The following is a 20,542-nucleotide window of genomic DNA, read 5'->3' on the forward strand; positions in this document are numbered from 1 at the left end:
ACCACAGCACAGACAGTGGAAGCACTTGGTGCTAGTTTTACTATTGAACTTTTGTCCTTGGCAGTGACCCCAACTCCCAGCTTTGAACAGAAATGAGTCCTAAAAGCACTTTCGCTCTGGGCTTTATATTAGACAATCAAATGATGATGAGTCGGATAAAAGGTGGCTACTCTGGGCTGTTGGGTTTGGTAGGTGAAGGAGAGGGGCTGATATGAGAACAGTTTAACAGCACAGCAGCTTGTGGAGTCTGTCCCTCCCTCTGGAGTGAGCAGGAACCCTGCTGCATTCACTGCTGGGGCAGTGTGTGGGGACAAAGACTGACAGATAGAGGCAACTTGAGCTTAAAGAGCAGCTGGCTAGAGCCATGGGGTGGTCTGGAACAGCATTTGGGCTCCCAACTGCCATGACACTAAAAACAATGGGAGTCAGAAACTCTTGGCCTGGATCCCTAGGAGGGTTTTCGCTTTAGGTGTTTCCTACCAATCTGCCCCTGCATCCAAAGGCTCCACAGTAAGCAGCACAGACAAGACTGGTATAAACCATCCCATGCAAATAACCCTACCTTTCACCTTTTTGTCCCTTCCTGGGTGGTTTGCAGAAGGGCTAGTTGGCCCTAAAGCCCATAGCTTCTGGGAACTTATCCTCTGGGACGTTGGGCTACTCCCCACATTCCCTGGGAGCTCATTCCGGGGGGTTGGAAGAGCCACCCCCAGGCTGGGAATCCATTTTCTAAAACTCACTTTATATCCTCTTGAAAAGAGAACCATGATTTGCTTAAAAATAAAACCCTAAAAGCAGGGAGCCTCTGTCTAAGGGGGATTAAAATGAGTGAGAGTAACCTTCAAGGAGAGGGTGTCTGGCATAAGTAGCCCTGCCAAGATTAAAAACAACCCAGAGAAGGGGCAGCACTGGGAGTGGAGGGTGGGGGAAGTGAAGGTTGTGTGTCTGCTCAAACTCACTCTGAAGCAATCACTTTAAACCCTGCTCTGTGCAAAGCTCCTGCCCAGAGTAATAACCCCTGATAGTCAGAGGCTGTCCTGGGCCTGAACTCCCAGCTGCTGTGACCCACTCTGAGCATAAATATATATGAAAGTATTCCCTGGTTAGTTTAAATTATTCTGATCAATGCAGCTGTTTCCAAACTATTTACAAAGCTGGCAGCAGTCCAATGGGGAAACGCCAGTGTAGTGTGCCCAGCACAGGTCTACCCTGTATAAGAAATGACAGCAACTCCTTCTGGCAGGCAGGGAGGTGGTACATGTGGCTTGGGCAGGAAGACGACTAATCGAGGGCACGAACCAGAGCAACTGCTGGTTTGGAGTGAGGCCCCTTTGCATTGTGCCTATGGTTGCTGTGGCTCCTGATTAGAGTTCAAAGTTCCCTGCTAGCATCCGTGGGGGCCTCACCACACCCCCAACCTGTCTCTACAGGAGAGAATCCAAAGGCTTCCCCTGTACTGCTGAGGAGCGTCCGGCTTGTCCTATATCCCTGGGTGGAGCAGATGTGGGTTCACTACGAGGGGTTCTCCACGTCCTGTTTACAGCGCTTGGCTGCCAGGTCTTCATTGTGGGCCTTGCGGATGTGCCTGTACAGGTCCCCAGACTGGGTGTAACTGCGCATGCAGTAGCGACATTCATAGGGGCGCTCACGCGTGTGCACAGTGGCATGGCGCCGCAGCGTGTAGGAGCAGGAGAAGGTCTTGCCACATGTCTTGCAGGTGGGGACGTCCTCAGTGAAGATACCAAAGTTGGGGTGTGCCTCATACTCTGGCAGGTACATCTGCTCATGCAGCGGTGGTGTCACCATGTTGGAGTAGCCCTGTCCACCCGGCACCGGGATCATGTGGTAGGGGAGATGCTCCTGTGGAAGAAAGCCACCCTCTGAGGACACCTCCTCCATGCCAGTGGGCTCCTCAAAGCCATCGGGGTGGCGGTTGCAGCCCCCAGCTGGCCCCACCTCCACTGTGGGCCTCTGGAAGATGCTCTCCATCCTTATTTCCATGCTCCGCCTCTCCAGCTGCTCCACTGTGTCTGGCTCCTCGTCAGAGATCACAATGGCTTCCACCTTCACTTTGATGGGGCCCCTGTCTAGCTCCTTGGGGTAGAAGCCATCTAAGCTGCCCACCCGGGGCTCCATGGCTAAGCTCTCAGGGATGGTTTCCAGGCCGGATGGTGCCTCTGCCACGTTGCCCGGAGGAAAATAGCTGTGGGAGATGGTTTCAGTGGAGCTGCTGGGGCTAGACAGAGAAACATCTGCAGTGGCTGCGGGGAGAGGCCTACCCAAGATGGGGCCACGGGGGGAGTCACCCTCCATGCCTGGCTGTGTAGTATCTGCCATGTCTGCAGTTGATGCTAGAGGCTGCTGGGGGCCTGCTTTCTCCAAGGGGTTATTCTTCCACTCCTCCTTCTTGTTCTTTCCTGCTTCACACAGATGCACAGGTGGTGGCAGAACCTCAGGGCTCTGCAACTGGCACTTAGAGGTGCTGGGCAGGAACTCAGAGCTGGCTGGGGAGTCCTCCTCCTTCTTAGTGCTGTCAGCCTCTGCCAGTGCCCGTGCCTGCAGCTTCTTCTTGCAGACCTTGACAATGTCATTCATGTGCAGGTAGCTTGCAGCAGCCAGCACATCCTCCACTGGAGTGTCGTTGAAGGCCAGCATGCCCTGGTACATGAACTCCAGCAGCAGCCCGAAGGCCGGTGCTGTGACAATCTCGTTGTTGATGCAGACCAGGTCCCGCTTGTCCAGCCGCTCCTTGTAGAACATATGGAAGAAGGTGCTACAGGAGGCCAGCACAGCCCGGTGTGCTAGGAACTGGGTGTTACCCACCATGATGGTGCAGTCGCAGAGAAAGCCCTGGTGTCGCTGCTCTCGCAAGCTCTGCAACAAGTGCTTGCTGTGGTCAGGGAACTCCATGCTGAAGCTGAAGGATGGTTAGGAAGATGGAGCAGCAGTTAGCATAGCCTTGAGCCCCCTGGAAGTGTGGGGGGGGGGTGGAGAGAGAGAATCAGAGTTAGCTTGGAGTTGGAGGGGCTGAGGAAACATCCCCTCCCCACCAGACTGCCCCATAATGGGCCCCCATCCCTCATGCTTCATTATTTGTTCCCTTGCTGCCTCAGCCTGAGCTCGGATCTCTCTTGGGCTCTACTGGGGCCCCACTTGCCCTGCATCTTTCATTATCTGCTCCCAGTCCATCCCCATCCCTTTCCCCTTCAGCTTTCCCCACTGTGGGCCCTCACACCTCATGTTGAGCCTCTTGATCTCCCCCTCCCCCACCCACTGCAAAGTGCCCTATCCAGAATCTCCTCTTCCTGTGGGTCATGGTAGCCAGAAGCCCCTGCTCCCATCATCCCCCTACACAGACCCCCCCCAGGTTAGAGCTGAAAGCTGGTGTCCCCCATTATTCCCCAGCATTGGCCGTTGCCTAGGGCAGGCATCCCGCATTCTAGCAGGGGAGGCGTGTGTTAACATGGCCCTGTATCACCCTATGTGACCCAGAGATGGGAGAGGAGCCTGCAAAGGGGTGAACCTGGGAGGGGAGACTCCTGGTGCAGGGGTCCCATCAGTGGGATGGGGCCTGAATGGGGATGGGGAAGCCTGGGCAGGGAGGAGGTGGTTACCCCCCACATTACAGCCCAAACTAGGTGAGGGGTACTTAGGAATCCCAGGGGAGGGAGGTCAGGCCAGGGCTGCTGGCAGGGGGGAGGCAGGCAGGGGGCTGATTGGGGGGTATCAGGGGTGGGAGGAGCCAAGCTCAGGGGGATCCTGGTTTAGGGGGCTAGGGCTCCTGTCTCAGTTCGAGGGAGCTGGGACCAGGTCCCGGTACGAGAAGATGGGGCCGTTTCTGGTCCCGGGTGAGGGGAGCAGGGCCGGGGGGGGGGGAGTCCCGGTGCGGGGGGAGGGGGCCGGCTCTGGTCCCGGGTGAGGGGAGCGGGGCCGGGGGGGGGGGAGGTCCCGGTGCGGGGGGAGGGGGCCGGCTCTGGTCCCGGGTGAGGGGAGCGGGGCCGGGGGGGGGGGGAGTCCCGGTGCGGGGGGAGGGGGCCGGCTCTGGTCCCGGGTGAGGGGAGCGGGGCCGGGGGGGGGGAGTCCCGGTGCGGGGGGAGGGGGCCGGCTCTGGTCCCGGGTGAGGGGAGCGGGGCCGGGGGGGGGGGGGAGTCCCGGTGCGGGGGGAGGGGGCCGGCTCTGGTCCCGGGTGAGGGGAGCGGGGCCGGGGGGGGGAGTCCCGGTGCGGGGGGAGGGGGCCGGCTCTGGTCCCGGGTGAGGGGAGCGGGGCCGGGGGGGGGGAGTCCCGGTGCGGGGGGAGGGGGCCGGCTCTGGTCCCGGGTGAGGGGAGCGGGGGCGGGGGGGGTCCCGGTGCGGGGGGAGATGAGGGCGGCTAATCCAGGCCCAGAGGGTTCTTTGCCCCCTAGTCCCCACATCCCCACTCACCACAAAGCCGCGGCCTGAAGGGATCCACCTACTCCCGCCCCCTGCTGCCTGCCTTTGCCACTGCTCCAACCTCTGCTGCTTGATTGGCTCGGGATCTCTGTCATTCCCCGGTTTCCCCCGAAGATTGGATACCGGCCGCTGTCATTCAATCCCCATTCCCGTCGATTAGTTTGAAGCGCCCGTCACTCAACTCGACTCATCCATTGATTGGTTTACCGTAAACTGTCACGCTCACGCTCTGCTCGCTGACTGGCCGTAGAAATGTATTCCTCAGCCCTCAAGCCATCTCAACGGGCACTGGTCAGACCCGCTTCCTCTCACTGATTGATCAATGTCTGGTGTCACTCCACCAGTCCCGCCTGGTGATTGGTAAATAATCTTGCCCACCGTGTAGTGTGGGGGCGGGACTTCGGTCTCCATAGTAGCCGATGAGGGCGGGGTGTGCGACGCGGCAGCGCGCGGAGATATATTCTCTTGAGGTTGCGCGGCAGGGTAGGAACAGGCTGGGGTTTGTTATGTGTTCGCCGCGCTCCCTCAGCCGTGTCCCCCTCCCCTCCCCTCCCCGCGCTCCTCCCCCTGGCGGGGCGGAGTCTCCTGCCCCCTCGGGGTGTCCGTGAAAGTCCCCTCGGGCACCAGGCAGCCGATACCCTACAGTGTGTCCCGGCCTCTCCTTAGGGGTCCCTGCTCCCCTCCCGGGGGCTGCAGCGGCCGATGGGCGCCTCCTTCTATGGCTGGGCTCCCTGTGGCTCGGGTGGGGGTGGCGCCTGCCCCGGGAGGGCGGGGATGGGGCCGCCAGGGGGAGCCGCGGGCGCAGGCCGGCGCGTTGCCAGCTGTCATTTCAAACCAGCCCCGGGGTTTGAATGTCAACGGGCGCGGGAGCCGGGCCCGCCCCTTCCCTCCCCGCCACTCGCCCGCCCGGCATGAGGAGACGGGGCTCGCTGCGCGCGGGGACTCCCGTGAGGCGCTCCATGCGCCTGGCGCACGGTAGCGCGGCGGAGCCGGTGAGGGCAGGGGGCGTCCCCGCGGGGGGCTTCGAGGGGGCGGGGATCGGGGAGCCCCGCGGGTCGGGCAGGGCGGCCCCGGCTCTGAGCGCGGCCGTTCCCGCCCTGGCCCGGCCCCAGGCCCTCAGCGGCTTGTAGGGGCTGCGGGGAGCCCCCCGAGCCAGCCAGCACCACGGCCCCCCGGGGCGCTCGGCTGAGGACTCTGGGCCCCTGGAGCGACCTGGCACTCGGAGCTCGGCCTGTCACCGGCGGGGCCAGCGAGAGACCCGGCCTCCCCTCCCCCGCCCCAGGCTGGTGCCGCTCGGTGGGTGACGCGCGCGGACCCCCCTGCGCTGGGCGAGTGCGGAACAGGGAGAGGGGCCCCGACCAGAAAGATTCAAGCTGTGGAAAAGCTGCGCTGCTCTAGGCTGTGACCGCCCTGCAGCCCGGCGCCACCGGGCCACGCCGCTCCCCTGCGGTCACATCCCCGCTTGCTGCAGCGCTGCGTGGGCTCCCCCCGAATGGCTGGGTCTGTCGCTGTAGCAAATCCCCCTTCCAGCACCCGAGGGGTGTCAATCCCCAGGCTTAGGTTAGTTTAACTGTCTCCAGGGTGTGACTTTTTCACAACCCGGAGGCAGGCCGCTGGATCAAGCCAAGTTTTAGGTGTAGCCCAGGCCTGAGTCTCATGCTCCTAGGTGCTTTATTTTTTTAAATCCAAGAGAAAACTCTGGTGACTTGAGGACAATCTAACTGCGTGCATAGAGGGGAGAGCTCTAACCGCAGAGAGCTCTTGAATCTAGCTGTCAAAGGCAGAATTCAATCCAATGATTGGGAGTTGAAAACTTGGACTAGAAGAAAGGCACTTTTAACAGTTGGTGTAATTAACCATTAGAACAACTGATGCAGCCTCAGGGTGGATCGCTCATCACCTGCAGCCTTTACATTAAAAAGAAAAGGAGTAGCCTTTACATTATGACTGGATGATTTTTCAAGGAGTTCTGCTTTTGCTCAACCAGCCATTATGGGGTACAGTTGAGTGAGAAATGATCTGGAGAATTTTCAGTTTTGAAGAGTAAAAAAAAAAAAACCCTCCTGCATCAGGCCAAAGTCAAATGAATGTTTTTGCTTTGCGTTAATCAAACTGTTTCCTTCTGAGAACTGAGACTTTTCTTCCTCCACCTTTTTTTCCATTGGAAATGAAGTTAATTTCAAAACAAAAACCAGAACTTTGTTTTGAGAGTGGGATATTTCAGTAACTTCCCAATTTGTTTTTCCCTCTTGACATTTCTTTTCCTCCAAGGCAGGAAATTCATTAAACCCAATACCTTTTCAGGAACAGTTGGCATTCTGACATTGTTTGGCTGAAGTGTTTTGTCAAAAAATCTCCAGCCAGTGCTAGTTCTGGACTTGAGGCAGGAACTACTGTACAAGGTTCTCTGGCCTGTGCTATGCAGGAGGTCAGTTGTGGCTCTAAAATCTGTGACTCTGTTTTACCTAGACTCCAACCAAGATCAGGACTCTGCAGAGATAGGTGCTTTATCAACACACAGCAAGAGCCACTCCCTGCCCTGGAAAGCTCACACTGTAACTTGACAAAGGCTGGGAGGGGAACAGAGATTTGCCCCAAGATCACGTTTTTGACAGACCCAGGACTAGACCCTAATCCAGTGACCTATCCACTAAAACATGCTGCCTCCCTATGCCTTAGAGCTCCCCTTGCCATAGTGTTAGAGAGAAAGAAGTGTCAGCAATCCACGGAGGGTTTTAAACAGCCTGAATAAAGACCCTCTCCCTGCTCAGAGAGTTAGGTTTCACTGCCTCATCCCTTTTGGTGTCACAAACCCACCAGCTCTTCCGTTGCCTGCATAGCCACTGCAGGTGGGCTAGGACTGAAGGTTGTTTTTTTTTTTTTAAATCTTAAAAGGCAAAGTGACCAAAGTTCATCTTACAAAGAAAACACCCCTCTGTGCCAAGAACAAGCTTTCAGCCAAGGGGCAATTTCTTACCTGGGATTTGGAGTTACCTTGGGGGAAGTCTCTCACCCAGCACCATTAGGGAACTATACTGGAGAGAGGCTTGTCCTCTCCTTCCTGATGGTTTGTTACCCTGAAGCACACGGTCTTGCTGTTCTAAATCCAGTATTTCTAACCCCAAAAACACTAACCAATCAAGAGGCAGGCCAGGTAGCAGGGTTACACAGTCTGGCTTCAGGCCCTCCCACTGTCTCAGTTTTTCTTCCATCTCACATCAAACCACCCACCACAGCTGGTGTTTTCACAGTATTGCTCTTCTTCTGGGGGTGGTTTAGTACTATAAAACCTCCCCCTGACTTCTTTCAGTTTATCAGGGCTTCCGCTTGCTTATAGCACTTCAGCCCTCCTAATAGGCTTCTATTCCCTGCAACTTAGACTTATTCCTAAACAAATACATATGCCCTCCTCAACCATGCTGTGGCTGCCCCTTATGTTCCCCAGCAGGCCTGGTTTCTAGTTACACACCAGCATCATGGTCCCCTGGTCTCAGTCCCTTCATCTGGGGAAGTGGGCTAAATTTAGCACAGGTGAGGCTGAGCCCCTCCTCCCCCTTAAAGGACCAGTTCACCTCTGACCAGCCCCAAGAAACAATGAAACTTAAAAACAAGAATAAATGTATGTTCCTTTTCATTTGAGCCCTTAGGGTCATGCCCAGGTCACGTCTAGGGACCATTAGGAGCATAACTGGGTCATGTTTTCAAGCTTTTCTCTGCAATCACGAGGGCTAGAAACTTACTCTTTTAATTCTTACAGGAGCTGCGGCTTTAGGTAAAGTGCCAAATGTAATGAGGATTAACAGCACTGTACATTACAATCCCTTGTTAATTTGTAATCTCTGATGAAGTTGAGCCTGCAGATGTGGGCAGCTCCCACCATCAGTGTCCAGCTCCTATTCTACCTGGGAGAGAAATATTAACCAGAGCCCCACACTCCTCTGCAGGTCCTAAGAGAGGTTCCCAGTGCTGAGGGAGGGAGCTTTCCTCTCGTCCTACAGCCCCGGGCCAGCATCAAGGCCCACAAACTGCATCTCACTCCGGCCCGGGATCCATCGCCCACTCCAGCCAGTGACCCTACCTCCATGCCAGCCATGGAGCCCTTGCCAATATTAACCAGGGAGCCTCCACTGTCCCAGCTCAAGGATGAACCCACTAGGACCGTGATGAAGAGGGGCCTCTCCCAGAAGCCAGCAGTGAGGCTGGAGCCTTCCAGGAGCAATAGATGGGCAGCGCTGGACCAAGATGCCCACTTGGTGAGTCATTCTGTCTTGTCTGTGCTGGTTTGCATGTCTGGGTTTGGAGTGATCCCCTCCCCCATTCTCTCTCATCCCTAGCTGTTACTGGTGGGTTAGCCCCTCCCAGTGCTCCACAGGGATAGGAGGTTTGGTGCTGTGCAGACCTACACAGATGGGCCGCTGTCTCCATTAGCCCCACGCAATGTCTCTCAGGAACCGTGCAGCCTCTGGCAGAGCTGATATCTGGCTATTTTTGTTTCTCTTCCAGTCACCCTATGTGAGGCTAAAGAGGCTGCAGATCTCAGAAGAGGATGAAGAAAAAGAGGAGCTTTTCCCCACCCGAAGTGAGAGCTCAGGGGAGAAAGAGGTAATGTGGTCCCTCCCTTCTCTAGCCCCTATGCCTCAGCCATCCTGGTTTTCTCCCTAGAGGTGAGAGGGTTGTTCTGTCTCCACAGTTCCTTCTGCTGAGGCTGCCCACAGTTAGACCAGTCAGGAACAGTTGTGCTGGGGACATCTGTCTGATGGACTAGGGTCAGCAAACAGCTATCAGATTAGAATGGGTTTCAGTCACTACTGATCTGAGGCTGGATTGGAGCTAGCACCCCGTAGAGAGAAAAGGCCCCATGTCCCATTCCTCAGCCTCCTGAGCCAACCAGTCCTCCCTGACGCTGAGGCTGGATCGGAGCTGATGCCCCTAGCAGCAAAAGGCCACTTCTCCCACGCCCGACCTGACTGAGCCAGCCAGTCCCTCCGTGCTGGGGCTGGATCAGAGCTGGGGCGCTTTATCAGTGAAAGCCCCATATCCCATTCCCTGCCCCCCGAGCCCTGTAGCCCCAGGGACAGTCTGGCCCTCCAATGAGTAATAGGGGTCTTGGGTTGTGGCTCTTGCTGATGCCACCCAGCCCACTCTAGGTCGGACGTGGAGCAGCCTCACTGTGGGTGGCTAGCAGACCCTCACATTAGGCACAGGTAGTGGCTGATCCCAGGTCTCAGGCTCTGCAGCTCCCATTCCCCCAACTTGTACCTCTCTATTGCTCAGTGCTGTTTTAGGCCATTCTTATCCTTGCACCAGAGAGACAATGCTTGGGGGACCGGGGACTGCCTCTCTCTCAGCCAGACTAAGGACCACCCTTTGATTGGCTGTCTCCCACTGCAGAAGCTGAACCTGGACTGGCAAGAGTTCAGAGATGAGAGAGCCCAGCTACAGGTGCTGGAGACTGTGCTGCCTGGCTCAGAGACAGCCACTGTCATGGAGATCACGGCCCCCAGGCTGCAGGGTAAAGCAGCCAGCAACACCCTCAGGCTGCAGGGCACAGCCCTCTGGCTGCAAGGCGGGGCAGCCAGCAGTCCCCCTAGGCTACAGGGTGGGGCGCCCAGGTTGCAGGACAGGGCACAGATCATCACCCCCAGGTGGCAGAGTGCAGCTCCCAGACTGCGGAGTGTGGCACCTGGAATGCCAGGTCTGACAGAGCCAGATACTCCCAGGGTGCGGCGCGTTGCCCATGGAACACCGGGCTTGGCGATGTGGACAGAAACTGCAGCACTCAGACCACCAGCCCCCAGACCCAAGAGCACAGGGAACCCGAGCAAGGTAAGGGAGAAATTCACATCTCTGCACTGGAGAGTCTGGGCAGTCCATCTGCTGAGCTCCCTGCTCCATGTCTAGTTGTAGCAGCAGGCTCCCTTCCTTGTCCCAGTGCCTCTTCGCGCTAGGTGCCTAGCAGAGTCTCCCTTTAAACAGCTGACCCATTTCCTGACAGCCATGGCAGTTCCCCTCAGAGCCATACCCTAATGCGACAGTCATGTACTTGGTTGCCTTCTCACACTGGCTGGGGGGAAGTCTCGGCCTGTGAGAGGGCATCATTGGCTCAACTGCAGCTGGAAGGAACATTCCCTGCCATGGAGAGCACTGTGCTCAGCAACCTTTCCCTGCACCTTGGGTTCTGAACGCTACTACTTGGAAGAAAGCAGACCTGGTCCAACCAGCCCCTGTCCTGTCCCTGAAAGGGTTAGGTGGACACAGATATGGGTCCTTGTCCATGGACTGAGTGCTCATAGGGACTGGGGTTCACTTTCCTGGGTCCCTGTGGGCAGAGTTAGGACTGGAGCTGGGACTCATGTTGGAGTTGGGCATTGGGCGGTGAGGCTGGTGGCCATGGGGCTCCTGGAGAGTTGTCCCTTTGTTATGTTGGTTCCTGCCCCAGGCAGGGCTCCCCACTAAGCGCTATTCTCTTTCTTGTTAGCATTTCCTTTTCTCCTCCACCTGCTGCATCCTTCTTTCCTTCCTGCTCATCTTGGGCTTCTCTGGTTGGCTCTTGTGGGAGCACAGCAGCCCTGTCACTGTCCTGGGATTGATGGGGCAGTGGCAGCTGGGCTGGAGCCATGTCGCCAGCCTGTGGAAAGAGCCAGAGGTGGAGTGCAGCCCGCAGTGCAGGTAAGGGATCCTGCAGGGGGCAGGATGTCACATGGAGGTGGTGGGCATTAGCAGGGGCATAGTAACTGCACAGATCTGCAGGTGTCACATGGAGGTGGTGGGCTGTAGCACATAGTGACAGCACAGACTCTGCAGCTGGTGGCAGATGGCTCTGCTTGCCCTCGGACTCAGCAGATGCTTGGAGCAGAAGGGAGCTGGATTTTGCTCTGTTTTCTGCTGGTCCTGGCAAGTACTGATGCCCTCGCTACCCCTGTTCAGGTGTCTGTCTCCTAACCCTGCCCAACTCTCCTCTCTCTCTGTGGCTGCTGCAGTTTGGTGCTGGTGGAAAGCATCCCTGTGGGCCTGGATTACAGCCACTCCAGCCCCCGCCACCTCCCCATTTTCCAGGCCTGGATGGACCTGTTGGATGCAGCCAACCATTCTGTGGACATCGCAGCTTTCTACTTCACTCTCCGGGACTCAGACACGCAGGAGGAAGAACCCTCATCCTGGCAGGTGGGGCTCGGCGCAGGCGGAAGGAGCCCTTGTCTGCTCCTGTTCTGGGGTGAGAGGGAAGGGGTTGCTAAGCCATAACACTCATGCTACTCCCTGCAGGGCAGGCAGGTGTTGGAGAAGCTGCGGGACCTCCCCTCTCGGGGGGTGAAGCTGAACATTGCTGTGAACAGCCCCCAGAAGTCTGACTGGGACACCGAGGAGTTGGCCAGCAAAGGTAACATAGGGGTTGGGACAGCCCCTGAGCCTGCATAGGGTAGGGGCATGAGGGGAAGTGTCAGCTCTAGGAAAAGGGCAGACAAGACCCTACCCAGCTGTGCTGGGGTAGCCAGACTCAGAGAAGGGGGAAAAGGATGTCTCTGTGTGATGGCCACTTTCTGCTGGTGCCCCCTGCAGGTGCAGACGTAAATTATGTGGAGTTGGAGCGCCTGACTGGAGGGATTGTGCACACCAAGTTCTGGGTGGTGGACGGCAAGCACGTCTACATTGGCAGTGCCAACATGGACTGGCGCTCGCTGACACAGGTACCACAGCGGGTAGAGGGCAGACAGAGGGGACGTGTACTCACAGGGACTGGAACTTGGGGGAGGATGTGGGAAGAAGGGAGGTGGGCAGGGGGGAGGTTTGCTCACAGGGACTGGTGCTCACTGACACAGGTACTGCGAGGGGCACTTAGGGGGACACAGGGCTCGGGTTCACTCTCCTGAATCCCTGTGGGGCAGGGTTAGGACTGGAATTGGACTCATGTTGGAGTTGGGCATTGGGCGGTGAGGCTGGTTGTCCACTGGGGCTGCACTCACTCTCCTGGGTTTAGAGTTCAGCCTGGGGCTCCTGTTGGAGCTGGGGCAAGGTCATGTTTGCTGTGTGGCTGTTCCCAAACACCCCTGCCTTGCAGGTGAAGGAGCTGGGTGCTGTGCTCTACAACTGCAGCTGTGTGGCTGGTGACCTGCACCGGATCTTCGCCATGTACCGTGCACTCGGAGGGCAGGGGGCCTCACTCCCGACGGTGTGGCCAGCTTATGTCTCCGCACAGTCCAGCCGCAGCCGGCCCCTAAAGCTGCAGCTCAACGGCAGCAGTGCAGAACTGTACCTCTCTGTAAGTGTCCATGTAGGCTCTGTCGGGCCGGGCAGCTCATTGTAGCTGCTTCCTGGACTCTGTGTGTCCCAATACCTCCTCTGCCATCCTGGGGCCCACTGGTCAGTCACTGCCTGCTGGCACTGCTGGGGGTTGCACCATATTGGCACAGGGGCTGGATGGCTCTCCAGTGCATGGGGAGCAGCCACCTAGGACTCCCTGCCAGAGGCCTCTCCCTGTCCCAGGAGGCCCTGTTACTCGCTCCACAGAGTCTGTGCTGTGACACATACTGACCCTGAGGGATTCTGGCCCCCAGAAGGCCCCGTCATTTGCTCCTGGATTCTGTGCTGTGACACGTCCTGCCTTCTCTGTATCTGTGTTTGTTTGGGTTGCAGAGCTCCCCTCCCGCCCTCTGCTCCATGGGCCGTACTCCAGACCTCACAGCCATTGTCAGCACCATTCAGGATGCCCAGGCCTTTGTCTACATCTCGGTGATGGACTATGTGCCCCAGTGCACCTTCTGCCAGCCCAAGAGGTAGGGCCAGAGGATGTGCAGGCTGGAGGTGGGGTTCAGGCAGTCAGCTCTCCTCACACTGTCCCTTCTAGACACATCTGGGAGTCCCATGCTATCCTCCCCCATGTGGCTGGTGGCAGGGACAACCTGGGCTCTGCACACAGCGAGGGTGGGGAGGAGAGACGGAGAGTCAGACACAGGCTGGCACTAGTGAATGTCAGCTAAATGGCTAGGGGGTGGGCAAGGTGGGGAGCTGTTACTAGGGGGCTGGGCCTTAAAGGCTGGGCTATAACCTAGGGACTGGGCTGGTTGGGAAGAGGAGAGGGCAGTTGAGGGGCTCTGACCCAGAGGGTGGGCAGTTGGGGGACCATGGCCTGAGGACTGGGACCTGGAGACTGAGCAGTTGTGAGGCTGTGGCTCAGGGTCTGGGCATTTGGGGGGCTATGGGTGGGGGGGCTGTTGGATGTGAGGTGTCCTGTCCCTTGACCTGGTCTTCTCGGGCTGCCCTCCAGGTTCTGGCCGGTCATTGATGATGTGCTGCGTGCTGCAGCCTGCAACAGGCACGTGAAGGTGAGGTTGCTCATCAGCTGCTGGCAGCACTCGGACCAGTCCATGTTCCTGTTCCTGGAGTCGCTCAGGGTCCTCAGCCGGGAACCTCTGGGCTGCCCGATCGAAGTGGTGAGTCCTGGAGTGGTGCAGGAATAGGAACCTGAAGTGCCCAGGGATGGGGCTGGCTTGGACCTGAGGGGACCTTTCTGCTCCATGACTCAGCCCAGGGGCCAGCTGGTAGGAAGCTCCCTCTATGTCAGTGCCCTGCATTGGCCAGGGGTCATATACTACCTGTGTGATCTTTTGCGACCTTTGTGTTGAAAAGTTCTCAATTAATACTAAGTTGGTAAAGCTAAAGTGCAATAAAACCCATCTTAGTTTTCAGTTTTGAGCCTCTAGTCAGTTACAGGTTTCAGAGTAGCAGCCGTGTTAGTCTGTATTCGCAAAAGGAAAAGGAGTACTTGTGGCACCTTAGAGACTAACAAATTTATTAGAGCATAAGCTTTCGTGAGCTACAGCTCACTTCATCGGATGCATTTGGTGGAAAAAACAGAGGAGAGATTTATATACACACACACAGAGAACATGAAACAATGGGTTTATCATACACACTGTAAGGAGAGTGATCACTTAAGATAAGCCATCACCAACAGCAGGGGGGGGAAAGGAGGAAAACCTTTCATGGTGACAAGCAGGTAGGCTAATTCCAGCAGTTAACAAGAATATCAGAGGAACAGTGGGGGGTGGGGTGGGAGGGAGAAATACCATGGGGAAATAGTTTTACTTTGTGTAATGACTCATCCATTCCCAGTCTCTATTCAAGCCTAAGTTAATTGTATCCAGTTTGCAAATTAATTCCAATTCAGCAGTCTCTCGTTGGAGTCTGTTTTTGAAGCTTTTTTGTTGAAGTATAGCCACTCTTAGGTCTGTGATCGAGTGACCAGAGAGATTGAAGTGTTCTCCAACTGATTTTTGAATGTTATAATTCTTGACGTCTGATTTGTGTCCATTCATTCTTTTACGTAGAGACTGTCCAGTTTGGCCAATGTACATGGCAGAGGGGCATTGCTGGCACATGATGGCATATATCACATTGGTAGATGCGCAGGTGAACGAGCCTCTGATAGTGTGGCTGATGTGATTAGGCCCTATGATGGTATCCCCTGAATAGATATGTGGACAGAGTTGGCAACGGGCTTTGTTGCAAGGATAGGTTCCTGGGTTAGTGGTTCTGTTGTGTGGTGTGTGCTTGCTGGTGAGTATTTGCTTCAGATTGGGGGGCTGTCTGTAAGCAAGGACTGGTCTGTCTCCCAAGATCTGAGAGAGCGATGGCTCGTCCTTCAGGATAGGTTGTAGATCCTTGATGATGCGTTGGAGAGGTTTTAGTTGGGGGCTGAAGGTGATGGCTAGTGGCGTTCTGTTGTTTTCTTTGTTGGGCCTGTCCTGTAGTAGGTGACTTCTGGGTACTCTTCTGGCTCTGTCAATCTGTTTCTTCACTTCAGCAGGTGGGTATTGTAGTTGTAGGAATGCATGATAGAGATCTTGTAGGTGTTTGTCTCTGTCTGAGGGGTTGGAGCAAATGCGGTTATATCGTAGAGCTTGGCTGTAGACAATGGATCGAGTGGTATGATCTGGATGAAAGCTAGAGGCATGTAGGTAGGAATAGTGGTCAGTAGGTTTCCGATATAGGGTGGTGTTTATGTGACCATCGCTTATTAGCACCGTAGTGTCCAGGAAGTGGATCTCTTGTGTGGACTGGTCCAGGCTGAGGTTGATGGTGGGATGGAAACTGTTGAAATCATGGTGGAATTCCTCAAGAGCTTCTTTTCCATGGGTCCAGATGATGAAGATGTCATCAATGTAGCGCAAGTAGAGTAGGGGCATTAGGGGACGAGAGCTGAGGAAGCGTTGTTCTAAGTCAGCCATAAAAATGTTGGCATACTGTGGGGCCATGCGGGTACCCATCGCAGTGCCGCTGATTTGAAGGTATACATTGTCACCAAATGTGAAATAGTTATGGGTCAGGACAAAGTCACAAAGTTCTGCCACCAGGTTAGCCGTGACAGTATCGGAGATACTGTTCCTGACGGCTTGTAGTCCATCTTTGTGTGGAATGTTGGTGTAGAGGGCTTCTACATCCATAGTGGCTAGGATGGTGTTTTTAGGAAGATCACCAATGGACTGTAGTTTCCTCAGGAAATCGGTGGTGTCTCGAAGATAGCTGGGAGTGCTGGTAACGAAGGGCCTGAGGAGGGAGTCTACATAGCCAGACAATCCTGCTGTTAGGGTGCCAATGCCTGAGATGATGGGGCATCCAGGATTTCCAGGTTTATGGATCTTGGGTAGCAGATAGAATATCCCAGGTCGGGGTTCTAGGGGTGTGTCTGTGCGGATTTGTTCTTGTGCTTTTTCAGGGAGTTTCTTGAGCAAATGCTGTAGTTTCTTTTGGTAACTCTCAGTGGGATCAGAGGGTAATGGCTTGTAGAAAGTGGTGTTGGAGAGCTGCCTAGTAGCCTCTTGTTCATACTCCGACCTATTCATGATGACGACAGCACCTCCTTTGTCAGCCTTTTTGATTATGATGTCAGAGTTGTTTCTGAGGCTGTGGATGGCACTGTGTTCTGCATGGCTGAGGTTATGGGGTAAGCGATGCTGCTTTTCCACAATTTCAGCTCGTGCACGTCGGCGGAAGCAGTCTATGTAGAAATCCAGGCTGCTGTTTCGACCTTCAGGAGGAGTCCACCCAGAATCCTTCTTTTTGTAGTGTTGGCAGGAAGGTCTCTGTGGGTTAATATGTTGGTCAGAGGTGTGTTGGAAATATTCCTTGAGTCTGAGACGTCGAAAATAGGATTCTAGGTCACCACAGAACTGTATCATGTTCGTGGGGGTGGAGGGGCAAAAGGAGAGGCCCCGAGATAGGACAGATTCTTCCGCTGGGCTAAGAGTATAGTTGGATAGATTAACAATATTGCTGGGTGGGTTACAGGAACCATTGTTGTGGCCCCTTGTGGCATATAGTAGTTTAGATAGCTTAGTGTCCTTTTTCTTTTGTAGAGAATCAAAGTGTGTTTTGTAAATGGCTTGTCTAGTTTTTGTAAAGTCCAGCCACAGAAAATGTATTTACTAGAGGACCACTAGGTGAAACTTGAATGCTACAACCAAAGTTTATTAAAAAGAAAAATCCTTAGATAAGCAAACAGGCACGTGGTTATTACTTGCACAATACTACAATCTTACGCCAGGTCTACATTTTAAACTTACATTGGAATAATTACATTGCTCAGTGCTATGAAAAATCTACACCCCTGAGCGACGCAGTTATACTGACCTAATCCCCGTGTAGGCAGTGCGATGTCAACGGGAGGACTTCTCCCATCAACATAGCTGCTGCCTCTCATGGAGATGGATTAACTATGCTGATGGGAGAAGCTGTCCCATCAGCATAGTAGCGTCTTCACTGAAACGCTATAATGGTGCAGCTGCATTGGTGCAGCATTTTAAGTGTAGCCCTGACCTTACTTACACTCAAAGATGAAATAGTGTATCAGTGGGTGATCAATCCACTGACATCAGAGCGAAGTACAGCCTTATAATCCTGGAACCTAATGGTATCCTTTTGACATTAATTGGAGCTCTCAAGCAATTTAGCAAAACTACTCCTTTTATAATCTATTGTATGTAAGCAGGGGAATAGGCCCACTATTGTGGGGAACTTTCCTGGCTTATACACTACCCTGGTGAAATGGACTAGTGAAAGGAGCTGAGTCCTTGCTCCCACTTGCTTTACCCAGAGGTCTGCCTGACCTCAAGGCCTCCCCTTCCACTCTCCTGTATGGCAGAGTCCTCATAACCCTAACATGACTGGGCTCAGGATTCCTGTGGGGCTCAATCCCCAACCTTGTTGTGGTTACTTAGGGAAGGGGCTAGGGTGCTCACATACTCTGGGGTGGTCTCTCTGCACTGGACACTTCCCTGACCCACTGATCATTACATTCAATTCAAAGCAAATACAATTTATTAAACAGCAATCGATATTAAAAAAATAAGGAAAAAATGGGAAAAGTTAAAAGAAAACACATCACCTCACTCTGTGGCACAGGGACCCCACAACCAGACATCTCTGGAACGTAAGGGAAGTTCAGTCTGTTCCTCACAAGTCCCAGGCCTCCTTCTCAGGTCCTGGCTGTGCTGCAGGGATGCTGCGTGTCGGACACTTGCTCTGACGGTGGCCACACACCTTCAGGCTTTAGGTGGCAGGATCCTTCATAGCATCAGCCCCCCCACTGCGGTTACAATCCCACTCCCTGCGCTGGGCCCTCTGCCCAAGGTTCCCCTCACTCTCCCCAGCTGTTCACCGCACCTGACTCCGGACTGTTCCAGCCCTAGCTCCACACTGCCTCAGCACTGATGCTGCTCTGACTCCAGCCCCCGGGATGCTTTTTCTGGCTCTGGTTGCTGCAGCTCTCCTCTCAGCACAGGTCTTCTCTGTGGGCTGCTTCTGTGGCCCTGCTCCTAGCACTGGGCTGCTTCTCTGGCTGGCACGACTCTGGGTGCTCCCCAGCTCACCTCTGACCCCGGTCTCTCCTTAGCTCGCCACTCTGTCTGACCCAGGCAATTCCAGCTCACACGGGGGATGGGACCCCCCGCAACCTCCTGATGCCCTCATTAGCCTGCCCGCCCTGTCAATCAGGCTGACCTGGAGCATTGGCCTCTCCCCATTGTTTCTGGGGACTGTCAGTTTCAGGGTTCTGATTTCCCATCGACCCTTCCCCTTCCTTTTGGTACTGGGAACTAGCCAACCAAAAAAACAGTCCCCTTACATACTGTAATATTAATTAACTTTAAACTGCTCATTACCATAAATATATTTCCACCACCTCCTTATTGGCTCTTTACATTACACATTATTTAAATTAAGATCTGCATCAATGGCCTTCCCATACTGTCAATATAGATAACATTTTAATAAAACATTTACAATTCTTGAAAACACTTTATTACAAACCTTGCTCAAACCAGTTATAAGCACAACATAACAATAACATAGACCAGGGTTGTGTTCTTTCTAACTCTTACTTTCTCACACTAGCAATGTCCATTTCCCATACTCCTCTACACTTAGATTTTGGGCCTAAGTTAGCTTAACTTGTACTTATTTATTAGCCTAAAACATCCTTTGTAGGTTATACCAGAACATGCTGGGCCTGTAGGCTCAAAGGTGACTTTGTGTTTTGTCTCCTTCAGAAACTCTTCGTTGTCCCTGCATTGGTCAAGCAGAAACTCATTCCCTTCTCACGTGTCAACCACAACAAGTACATGGTGACCGACCGCCTGGCCTACATTGGTGTGTGCCTCCCCAGCCATTGGGTGGGGGATCAGCCCAGGGGCCTGGAATCATGGGCTAAGGAGTCCAAGGAAGCCATCACTGGGACCAGTTACAGCATCTCAAAGTCCAGTGATGGGTGGGAAGGTTGGGAGCCAGGACTCAAGGGGTTCTTCCCCACAACTGAGAGGGGAATGAGGTTCAATGGGTTAGAGCAGAGGAGGGGTGGGGCCCCTGAATGAGTCAGTGTTGATTCCCTGCAGACTTGACATTTGCGCCTCTCTTGGCAGGCACCTCAAACTGGTCAGAGGATTTCTTCACCAACACTGCAGGGGTGGGGCTGATCATCAACCAGAGTGAGGCTGCCCCTGGGGTTACCCAGCTCACCCTGCGGGAGCAGCTAGAGGCTGTGTTCCATCGGGACTGGAGCTCTTCCTATTCACAGCCACTCAGCCCCAAGCCGAGCTGTGCCGCCAAGAACTGAGGGCAGTTCCCCGCCCGAATGCTGGGACAGGCCCAGGACCTCTCCTCATCTGGATGTACATTTGCAGCCTCCCTTGGAAATCCAGCGCTGTGGCAGCTTGCACCAGACTGCTTCTGTTTCCCCCCTGCTCCGGGGAGGGATCCCACTAGCCAAAGAAGGACCAGTGCAGGCAGCAGCAATGAAACACCCGAGGGGGCCGTGGATGCCAACACATGGCTGTCAGCACTAGTGCCTTGGTGCTTGCCTTCTGATTACACTCTGAAGCTGGGGGTGTGCGGCCCTGACATTAGCTAAATCTCAGGCATAGGCATGAACTTGGTGGATGCTCTGGGGCTCAAGCACCCACAGAAAAAAAAATAGGGGGTGCTCAGCACCCATCAGCCACAGCTATTGGGTGAGGCCTGTGGCTGGCCGCCGAACAGCTGTTCGGCAACTAACAGGAGGCGCTCCATGGAGGGTAAAGAGGAGCAAGCAGCAGGCAAGAGGGTCTCAGGGGCAGGGGAGGAGCAAGCAGCAGGAAAAATAAGTCCCTGCCTGTGGTCTCAGGGTCTAAAACCTTCTCCCAGAAGGGATGGGCGCCTTCACCGGCAAAGGAGCTAGCCTTAAATTTTATTTGGGAACTGAAATTCTCCAGTTTCATGACCAGGTTTTTTTTTTTTTTTTTTTAGGTAGATCCCACTCACAGGTGCTGGATTGAAACCTGGCTTCCTGCATTCAGGGCTGGGGAGGAAAATTGGTCTTGGGGAAGTGGCAGGAAGAAATAGGAACAAAAGTAGTTCATACGCTGCCAGCTAGTACAAAGTGGTGCTGCCCCATAGCTAAAGGGAGGGGCCAGTTGCAGCAGTGCCCCATGGCTAGATGTGGCTTGCTGTATTGCAGGCAACTGGGCCTTTGTCCTGTGGCCCTGCCAGTTGTGATGCCATTTTAGCGGTTGAACTAATGCAGATATTTCTAGATTTGGGGAATACAGTTTGGTGTGTGGAGAGAGATACAGCCAGCACTGAG

At 54.7% G+C, this 20,542-nt stretch overlaps 2 protein-coding genes across 4 annotated transcripts; one reads left to right on the top strand and one right to left on the bottom strand.

Annotated features, from left to right (window-relative positions):
- Nucleotides 1-128: 128 nt before the first annotated feature.
- ZBTB3 (zinc finger and BTB domain containing 3) lies at nucleotides 129-5,148 on the bottom strand. Of its 2 annotated transcripts, none has more exons than XM_038411393.2 (2): nucleotides 4,423-5,148; nucleotides 129-2,968 (listed from the first exon to the last, which is right to left on the bottom strand). In XM_038411393.2, exon 2 carries the CDS (start codon nucleotides 2,908-2,910, stop codon nucleotides 1,513-1,515), a length of 1,398 nt encoding a protein of 465 aa, XP_038267321.1. In that variant the 5' UTR covers nucleotides 2,911-2,968; nucleotides 4,423-5,148; the 3' UTR covers nucleotides 129-1,512. The 2 variants fall into 2 exon arrangements, with proteins under 2 accessions (XP_038267321.1, XP_038267322.1); XM_038411394.2 differs by lacking the exon at nucleotides 4,423-5,148 and adding an exon at nucleotides 3,524-3,669 and having other exon boundaries at nucleotides 1,096-2,968.
- Nucleotides 5,149-5,265: 117 nt separating this feature from the next.
- LOC119859357 (5'-3' exonuclease PLD3-like) lies at nucleotides 5,266-20,228 on the top strand. Of its 2 annotated transcripts, XM_038411384.2 has the most exons (13): nucleotides 5,266-5,423; nucleotides 8,376-8,684; nucleotides 8,935-9,033; nucleotides 9,823-10,257; nucleotides 10,910-11,100; nucleotides 11,412-11,595; nucleotides 11,695-11,809; nucleotides 11,989-12,116; nucleotides 12,488-12,688; nucleotides 13,063-13,202; nucleotides 13,694-13,859; nucleotides 18,975-19,074; nucleotides 19,344-20,228. In XM_038411384.2, the coding sequence occupies exons 1-13, from the start codon at nucleotides 5,283-5,285 to the stop codon at nucleotides 19,535-19,537; spliced, it is 2,403 nt and encodes an 800-aa protein (XP_038267312.1). In that variant the 5' UTR covers nucleotides 5,266-5,282; the 3' UTR covers nucleotides 19,538-20,228. The 2 variants fall into 2 exon arrangements, with proteins under 2 accessions (XP_038267312.1, XP_038267314.1); XM_038411386.2 differs by lacking the exon at nucleotides 9,823-10,257.
- The last annotated feature ends 314 nt before the right edge of the window (nucleotides 20,229-20,542 follow it).

The sequence above is a fragment of the Dermochelys coriacea genome, chromosome 7, assembly GCF_009764565.3.
Source record: "Dermochelys coriacea isolate rDerCor1 chromosome 7, rDerCor1.pri.v4, whole genome shotgun sequence".
Taxonomy (NCBI): Eukaryota; Metazoa; Chordata; order Testudines; family Dermochelyidae; genus Dermochelys; species Dermochelys coriacea.

Bases quoted from the DNA above. Each gene is read 5' to 3' on its own strand.
- ZBTB3 (XM_038411393.2), bottom strand. From the start codon at position 2,910: ATGGAGTTCCCTGACCACAGCAAGCACTTGTTGCAGAGCTTGCGAGAG.
- LOC119859357 (XM_038411384.2), top strand. From the start codon at position 5,283: ATGTCAACGGGCGCGGGAGCCGGGCCCGCCCCTTCCCTCCCCGCCACT. The intron at 9,034-9,822 runs GTAATGTGGTCC...CTCCCACTGCAG, and splicing joins AGAGCTCAGGGGAGAAAGAG to AAGCTGAACCTGGACTGGCA. The intron at 11,101-11,411 runs GTAAGGGATCCT...TGGCTGCTGCAG, and splicing joins GAGTGCAGCCCGCAGTGCAG to TTTGGTGCTGGTGGAAAGCA.